The sequence below is a fragment of the Triticum urartu genome, chromosome 1, assembly GCF_003073215.2.
Source record: "Triticum urartu cultivar G1812 chromosome 1, Tu2.1, whole genome shotgun sequence".
Classification (NCBI taxonomy): Eukaryota; Viridiplantae; Streptophyta; class Magnoliopsida; order Poales; family Poaceae; genus Triticum; species Triticum urartu.
The window spans coordinates 286,065,676-286,074,766 of NC_053022.1; the positions used below are offsets into that span (position 1 = coordinate 286,065,676).

Consider the following 9,091-nt stretch of genomic DNA (forward strand, 5'->3'; position numbering starts at 1 on the left):
TGGTCAAACCACAACATGTAGTGGGTCGGCCTAGTAGTTAGTTTCCTTTGTTTGCTGGTTACGTTTGTTTTTTCCCTTCTCTTTTTTCTTCTCTTTATACTTCAAAATGTTCCATTAAACTTTTATATATATTTCAAAAATTAATTTGCTTAAACTTTTAGAAGCGTTAATTGCATGTTAAAAAGAAGTTCATCAAAGGTCAAATTTTGATTGGGCAATTTTTAAAAAATCATACCATTAAAAAAATGTTTGCATGTTTAAAACAATATGTTTGTGGCATTTTTAAAAATTCATAAAAATATGAAGAATTGTTCGCGTAATTTGTAAAAGAGGTTTGTACCATTCAAAAATTCTTCATGACATTTATAAAATTTTCAAGTGATTAAAGATATGTTTTATATTTGTTCATGCAATTTTAGGAAGAAGTTCATAACATATAAAAAATTATTCGTGCCATATAAAAAATATTGTAACACATAAAAGAATGTTCAGACGTGTGTTTAATTTATTTCCCGTGTATTCAGAAAATGTTCAATGTGCATTTGGCAAATGTACAACATTTATTAGGATAAATGTTCAACCTGTATTCGCAAAAGGTTTAACTTGTACCTGCAAAATGTTCAACCTAGATACGTAAAATCTTCAATGTCTTTTTAAAAAGTTGACATGTATTCAAAAATGAAAAGGAACAAAAAAAAAGAACAGAAAAAGAAGAAAACAATAGAGGAGAAAATACATAGAAAACACAAAAAGGAAAATACCGCGTGGAAGCTTCAGAAATCGGTCTGTCCATAGAAGCTTCCAAAATTCTCTCTACTGGGCTGGCTCACTAAGGCGAATCCTTGAGTTGACGCTCCCCATGTCTCACTTACTTCAAGATGAACATTACCTAAAAAAGAATACCTTACTTCAAGATGAACAAAATTTTGAACATATGGATCCTTTGAATGGTATGAACAGTTTTATAAAACTGTTTAAAAAATATTTATGTTGCATAATTTTTTTACAATGTCATAAACACATTTTTTAAATTTGCAAACATTTTTAAAATGTATTGAACATTTTTTGGATAATATGAACATAATTTAAAAATTACACGAACAAAATCTACATTATACGAATTTTTTTATGATGCACTAAAATTTATAAAATTTAGTTAATTAACTTTTGAAATATAATATATTTTTAAATATTTAAAAAGTAATAATAAAAAAGTAGTTTCTTATGAAAAAAGACAAAAAAGAAATCCCTCTGTAAAGAAATGTAAGACTTTCTAAATCACTACTTATGTGTAATATTTTTTTTTGAGAGAGTACGCAATGCAACTTTTTTTTAAGGGGTAAAGCCAATTTATTCATCGAAGTCCACAGAGTGTGAGATACAAGCCGGAGCCTGGGGTTGTCCTAACCAGATGTGGCGCCCCGGCCCTAGTGAGAGTGAATATTTGGCAAGTTTATGTGCAATTGTTTTTTTTTTGAGAAATATGTGCAACTGTTGACGTGATGGAGCACTGTGTAGCAGATGCGCGTCGCGCTGGGCCTGAGTTTCTGTCTCGCAATAGGCGGGACCTCCAGACATGGTAACGGGCCCGTTAGATCATCTGAGCACGAGAGAGCCCACGTGAGGAATCTGAATTCCGGAGCAGTAGTTCGCCCTCTCCATTCCCACTCGCGACAGCCCCGATGTTCGCCGGCGGCGAGGACGGCAACGGCCATCTGCCGCGGCCGCGCAGGCCGCGGCGCGTCGGCGGCATGGGATCTCCTCCGGGCCAGGCGGCCTCGGCTCTGCCGCACCCCGCGCCGCCCCCCTGCACCGACTACGACATGGCCTATTTCAAGGCCTACTCCCACATCGGCGTCCACGAGGAGATGCTCAAGGTAACGCGTGCACGAGCACACACTTTCTCAATTCTCCCTCTATGATATATGCTCCGTATTTGATGGAGGATTGGCCGCCTGCCTGTACTTGCTATTGCATCTGTGGAGTTAGGGTTTTGTTTACTACGGGCAGCGATCTGTGGACCGAGTCCACGGGATCGTCTCCATCGAACAAATAAGGATGTCCGAGGTTCCTTACAGTTCCACCACCTGCGAGGATGTGACCTAGTGTTAGCATTGGTTCAGTTAGTGTGTCGTGTATAAGCTCGCATAGTTAGGGCTGTTTATTGACTAAGTAGACATCGCATGAATAATGTTCTTGCACGAGGAGATGGGTGGTTAAAATGTTTACAATCATGCTCCACGAGAAGATGGGTAGCTTAAATGTTTACGATCATGCTCCGTGTGGATCTGAAGTTTTGTTTGGCTTTGGCAGGTAAAAGATTATGACCACTGTTTGAATCACTTATAACACAACATAAGCCACACAAAGAAATAATGGACATGCCACAGTTTTTTTTTTGGTTTGTCAGGAAAATTAACAAGAAAAACGATGCGTCATTATTCTGAATGGAGGAGCTAGCATAACACTGTTGTTGCCCAAATGCTATGATCAGATGCTAGCATTCTTTGTTGTTTGTCGCGCACCTGGAAATTCAGATGTTGTTATCTGGTAATTTGTTAATGTAAGCTACTAACCTTACGACCTGGCATGCATTGGTAGAGAGTGATGTGCAGCTGCTGCTATGCTTACACAGAGTGCCACAGACCTTACACCTATTGAAAAAAGATTTCTCAGAATACACTAATTACACCAGTTTTTTTTTGAGCTTTATGTTGTGTTGGTGATTTCAGTAGCATCTCTGGATTGCTTAGGTCTCAAGATAATGCAACATCATCATTCTTGAATTAGTATTAATCTTGAGATTGCTAATTTCAGGATCATGTGAGGACTAATACTTACAGAAATGCTATCATGCACCACAAAGATCTAATTTCAGGCAAGGTCAGAGTTGCTTACAGTTTGTATGCTTACTGGACTACATGATATTCTTGGATAGATACCAAACAGGATACAGCTTTCTGTTCACTCAATTAACTCATGAATGGCTGAAGTTTCAATTTTCAGGTCGTATTGGATGTTGGCTGCGGCACTGGCGTTCTTTCTATATTTTGTGCTTTTGCTGGTGCCACTCGGGTAACTTAAGTAATTAATTATTAGCTGGACACCTATCTAAGTGTCCCTTTCTATATAGATGTTAAGTATGTTTCGAATCTTTGTTGCTCCTCAAGCCTTTTCCTCATTTTTTTCTTTTCTTTCTGTATAAGTTGGTCGCTTAGTGAATTCACACTAAGCAGATAGGTTTTTTAATCACGGTGTAATTTGTTTTTCTGTGGATCTTAGCTGTCCATTTGTGAACAACATATCTGACAAAAAAAATGATATTCTAAAGAGAGAACACAGGAGCAAACTCTTTCACCAAAAAAATAAAAAGAGATTAGCACCAGATAGTCATTTAAAAAGCTGCATCAATGCACGCATTGATAATTTGATCTGTACCATAAGATCTATTGTACCCATTGTTTACCAATACTAGTAGCCTCCATGTTTACACTTTTCTGTGCTTTGAATCATCTTTCATTCGATTGCAGCAATTTAGCCCTTTCTTTTACAATAAGACACATATATGCTATATTGCTGTGTAATAATAATTATTACGGGTTCATTTTGCAATGTTGCTAATTCATTTTATGATGTGGATGGCAGATTACCTGTTTTCCATTAATATTTAATTTTTAATTAATCTACTGAGTTTATTGTGTTCAGGTCTATGCAGTCGATGCAAGTGATATTGCGTTACAGGTATATCCTCCCCTCTTGGTTTTTCCTTTATGGTTGAGATTGCAAAACTACAAGTAATTTAATAAACTAGTGCTGCACCCCAACTCTTATACTGTGTGCTACTTGAAAGCTAAATGCAACATGGAGGGAAGCCCCTTATGATCAAATAAATACATTTTTCTTAGAATAGTGATAAATACTTAGTAGCTTGAAAAGTGGTGCTAGGCAAGTTCCCTTGCTTGATCTGCTACCATACTATCTGCTAATAATATGTATGTTTGTGAAATGCTTTTGCAATTTCTTTAATATGCATTTTTTACTTTCATTGTTTTATTATTTGCTTCTACAAATTTAATGCTGATTCCATTTCCTTCAATCTAAATGTGTTTAGGCAATGGAAATTGTGAGGGAAAATGAGCTGTCTGACAAAGTCATTGTTTTGCATGGACGAATCGAGGTACACCTTTTCTTGCCATTTCTGTCATAACTATTTCATCACCTTTTGCATGTACCTAAAGCTTTATTTTATGAAAGGTTGAAACATTATCTTGCTTGTAGATTATAGCCAATTATAATATCTTGATTGTAGTTGCTTTAGCATCCTTAAACTAATATTTGAGGCCTTCAGCGTTATGGAAGTTGACTGCTATAATATTCAAATGCAGGATGTCGAAATTGAAGAAAAAGTTGATGTCATTATATCTGAATGGATGGGCTATATGCTTCTCTATGAGGTTCTATAAATATATTGTTTGTGCAGTTGGACTTATTCAACACATCACTTTACATCTGCCTGATATGTGAAATCTGAAATATAGTCATGTTGATTGTAGAGTATGCTGGGGAGCGTAATTTTTGCTAGGGATAAATGGCTTAAGCCAGGGGGTCTTATTCTTCCATCTCATGCGTCGGTAAGTGTTTCCGCAAAATGTTACTCCCTCCGTTCCATATTAAGTGTCGCTGATTAAGTACAAAGTTGTACTAAATCAGCAACACTTAATATGGAACAGAGGGAGTATGTAGCAATGATTTGGTTGAGACATTGATTGAAAAATTGCTTGGCTGACATAAACAAGTAATCGTGCTGCAGCTTTATCTTGCGCCTATTACAAATTCGCACAGATATCAGGATAGTATTTACTTCTGGCGAGATGTATATGGTATAAAAAGTAAGTTCATTGTCCTTTGTATATGTTCTCTTAATAACTACTCCCTCCGTCCCATAATATAAGAGCGTTTTTGTCGAAAACACTCTATTATGGGACGGAGGGAGTAGTATAGATTCCTTAAATATGAGGAGACTTAGTTGCTTGTTCGTAATGTGCCAATAGCTTCCTAAGTTAGCTTGGCATGGAAGCTAATTATTGTTTCTCATTCTCAGATTAATCTGTAATTTATTCTTTGCTTGATTCAGTGTCCTGTATGATGCCTCTTGCAAAACAATGCACATTCATGGAGCCTTCTGTTGAGACAATTAGTGGCGAGAATGTTTTGACATGGCCAACGGTGGTGAGATATTTGTTGCTGAACTGTGTATTCTTCTCTGCTTGACATCTGCTTTGCACACATATCACCCTCGGGCTTTGCGTATAAATTAGTTCCTGTTTGTGTAGCTCTACATTTTTATGTAAGCTGAACTATTTTTTAGTACAACTTACTGGATCCCTTGAACAGGTTGCACAAGTGGATTGCTATACCATACAAGCTCCAGATCTTGAAACTATTACCGCTGCATACAAGTTTACCTCAATGTTGCAAGGTAAGTTGTATTTCATTCTTTTTACATTCGAGGTAGATACACATGGTGAAACATATTCATGATTTCATCTAGTAAATTTGCACAGCTAGGTTTCTACTGATAGTATGATATACTCCCTCTGTAAACAAATATAAGACGTTTTATAGGCTTGACACAAGTATCTAAAACATCTTATATTTGTTTACAGAGGTTGTGTATTTTAATCTGTGGAGTCCTCGAGCTATGATCGTGCCAGGTCTGTTTGAGAGGACTTAAGCTTGATCACTCTAAGACAGTGCTGCTGTTAGAGAGGCTTTTTGATAAGCTGTGGGATGTTTCTGTTGATAGAACAAGCTTCCTGCAGAAGCGGAAAACCCACTATATAAGGCGTACCGGAAAAGTGTTACCTAGATTCTTACTGAAGTCAGGAATCTATTTCCTGTGTGTGAACCTATTGCAGCAAGGTGGCAATTCTTAGCAGCTTCAGGTAGCTAGCTGGTGTTAAGGATGTATGGTGATAAGTAATCACATCTCTTTAGGGTCTCGTTGAGTTGCATTTTCGTCGGGCACACAGATATAGAAGTTCTAAGATTGAAAAACCACAAAAGAGAATGGCCATGGTACCCTCCATTACATGCTCTGGAACGATGATAAATGATGTTTGTTTCAGTACTGATACATACATGCAAAGATAGACTACATACAATTTATGTGCATATTTTTTATCTTGTGGTAGAGCAAGAAATTGCCAGGCCCTGTTCAGATACTGTCACTTGAAATTATTAATGCAAATTACACCGAAGATACATTTTTTCTATAGAGTTACTGAAGACATGCGAAAGAAAACAGCACAATCTTGGGTACAGTTGTACTCCTTGAATTATTTTTTCTTGTCTTTTTCATCTGCATGGAAATCTAAATATGTAATGCTAAGAGCATCAACAGCTGGACTGGTCAAATTTGACCCTCTATACGTCCGCAGCCGCGTCCGTAGATAGTGACTGATCACCCCTCATATCTCCCCGTTCGCAACCGCGCCCTCAAATTTGCCCCCCCCCCCCCCCCCCCCCCCCCACCCCCCCCCCAAAATTTCCCCCCCCCCCCCCCACACACACACATCCATGCGATTAATGCAACGTAATGGAAACTACGGATCAGCATACCAACATAGCATAATCTATATAGATCAGGGATAAACGGGTTATAAGTTTTGTACAATTGGACCCAAAAGAGAAAGTTTATCACCGAGCATCACTAGATACATAGATAAACGATAGCTAGATAAACGGAGAGGGGAGCCGAACATCACCATTTCCTCGCCTGCCCCTTCCCCTTGCGGTCACAGGAGTGGAGGTAGTACTCTTGCTTCTCCTTCGCGAGCCGTGTCGCTTTCGTCGCGGCCTCTTGCTTCTCCTTCGCGAGGCGCTCAGACTCTTTGATGCTGAGCCGGAATGCCTTCGTGTTCTTGCGGTGGAGGCGCCCCGCATCTGTCTCCGCCGCGCTCAGCGACCGGCGGAGGATCTCGCGCGGGAGCTGCTTCTACGTATCGATCGACGCGGAAATCGCGTAGGTGCGGGAGGAACTGACCTCCTCTGCCCTCGGCGCGGCATGCGGTGTGCGCCTTCAATTTGGGTATCCTCGTACGCGGGCACGAGCACCCGACGCCGGCTAGGAGGAGCTGTGGCCGGAGGGGTAGGGGAGGGGTGCGCCCGGAGACGGATGTGCAGCAGCGTGAAGCATGAATGGCCGACGTGGTTGACTGCATTGGGTCGCCAGACCACTGGGGACGACATGGAGCTCAAGCTCCTGTCCCGGTCCATCCGTGCCGTCGGAGGGCAATGCAGACTGTGAGCTCCTCGTCGTTCAGGGCCTCGCTGCCGGAGCCGTCCTCTTTCAATAGCCTGTACCAATTGATGGGATCGGACTCGTTGCCGGAATTGCTGCCGTAGTTTGGCATGGTGGAGGGGAGGGGAGTGGAGGAGACGGGCAGTGGAAACGAAGCGGAGCGCTCGAGAAGAGTGGATTTTAACTAGGGTTTGGTTCGGGGTGGGGTATTTGTGGGAAACAGTGGGCCAGTGTGGCCCGTATCTGACGTGGCAGACGCGTCCGGGCCTCCCCATATCTGCCCCACATATGGGCTGGGTTTGGGGGTGCCGGGTGGCCCAGACGTATAGGGCCGGTTTGAGGGGTCAGGTTGGGTCGCAAAAAAGTGACCGGTCACTGACCGAGCCGTCCAGACGGGCATATAGGAGCAATATGAGGGATCCGGCTGTAAATGCTCTAACCTTGCTCTCTTCTGTGTTATTTTTTCAGCTCCATTGCATGGATTTGCATTTTGGTTCGATGTCGAGTTTAATGGACCAGTTCGCCAGAAATTCAAGAAGCAAGCAAGCCAACCCTTGGATGTCAATATGCAAAATTCCAACCCAAGCAATAAAAAGAAAAAGGCAGATGTCTCAATTGTTCTGTCAACTGCCCCAGAGGACGCCCCTACTCACTGGCAGCAGGTGATTGCTTTAATAAGTGCCATATTGGTTTCCTTTTCACTTAGGTATATGGTTATTTTGAGATTCCTAGAAATTGCATTGCTAACATCCACAAGAATGCTGTTCTTTTTGTAATGCAGACTCTCCTTTACTTATTTGAACCTATCGAGTTAAAGAAAGACCAAATCATGGAAGGTTCTGTTACCATATCTCAGAGCCAGCAACATGCCCGGTTCCTTAACATTTGCCTGAAATATTTGTGAGTCTGATTGCTCTGGTTTGGTGTTATCCAGTTTACTCATTTTCTACTATCACTTTCAAGTTTGATATAACTTTGCATCCCTCTTGTCTGTGCAGTACTGGAGACCAATGGTACGTTAAAGAATCCGTGATGCGATAGCATGGAAAACTTCCATAGAACAATATTTTACTGACAGGTGCAAATCTATCAATTCCTGTGCATCATGAACCTTATCGGCCATTGCAATTTTGGAGCATTCTGACTGAAGCGGGGCATCATGATGGCAAATTGATCAACATATGCTGCCATTTAGTTTTCATTTGGAGAGCTGGAATTTTGGACGTGGAGCAATTCATCCTGAACTCCCAACAAAAATCCATTACTCCAAATCAGGCCTTAGATTTGAATTGTTCCTAGTCGAGTTTGGGTAGATCAGTAGAATGAATGAAGCATTGAAAAATTCAATAATTACATGCTGGCGAAGGTAGTATAGGTTTTCCCTTATGTTAACAGTACAGTTCGTCTTGGCCCATCTGATTAGTCGCCTTTTCTTACACTAGATAGCAATGCAGATTGTTTCTGTTGTTTGTAACAACTGTATTTTCCAACATGACATTCATGCGGCCCTTGAGTGGTTGTAATAACAGACTAAGATTTTCCATGCGGCTGTGAAATAATCATCTGGCAGTGTCAACATATTATCACAGCTGTGTATGTTTGGTTCGATGTTGCAAAAAGTTTTAGGAGTATCATTCATCGGCATTGTGTGTGGCCAGGAGATTTTGTAGGAGTTGCTGTTCCAGTCATGAAAGCGCAGTCGATCAAAGGGCAATTCTGTAATATTCTGCTGAACCATGCTGGGCCATGGCTTCTTGCAGTTCCATCATTATTGAGATGCACGCCAGT

The 9,091-nt window shown here is 40.7% G+C and overlaps 1 protein-coding gene across 1 annotated transcript; it reads left to right on the plus strand.

Annotated features, from left to right (window-relative positions):
* Positions 1 to 1,605: 1,605 nt before the first annotated feature.
* Positions 1,606 to 8,886, plus strand: LOC125508044 (probable protein arginine N-methyltransferase 6.2). Its single transcript, XM_048672607.1, has 13 exons — positions 1,606 to 1,877; positions 2,818 to 2,883; positions 3,007 to 3,075; positions 3,706 to 3,741; positions 4,112 to 4,177; positions 4,386 to 4,454; positions 4,554 to 4,631; positions 4,811 to 4,889; positions 5,135 to 5,229; positions 5,395 to 5,479; positions 7,772 to 7,965; positions 8,085 to 8,203; positions 8,302 to 8,886. Exons 1-13 carry the CDS (start codon positions 1,683 to 1,685, stop codon positions 8,342 to 8,344), a joined length of 1,194 nt encoding a protein of 397 aa, XP_048528564.1. The 5' UTR covers positions 1,606 to 1,682; the 3' UTR covers positions 8,345 to 8,886.
* Positions 8,887 to 9,091: the final 205 nt, after the last annotated feature.

Bases quoted from the DNA above. Each gene is read 5' to 3' on its own strand.
- LOC125508044 (XM_048672607.1), top strand. From the start codon at position 1,683: ATGTTCGCCGGCGGCGAGGACGGCAACGGCCATCTGCCGCGGCCGCGC. The intron at 1,878-2,817 runs GTAACGCGTGCA...TGCTAATTTCAG, and splicing joins TCCACGAGGAGATGCTCAAG to GATCATGTGAGGACTAATAC. The intron at 4,178-4,385 runs GTACACCTTTTC...ATTCAAATGCAG, and splicing joins TTTTGCATGGACGAATCGAG to GATGTCGAAATTGAAGAAAA.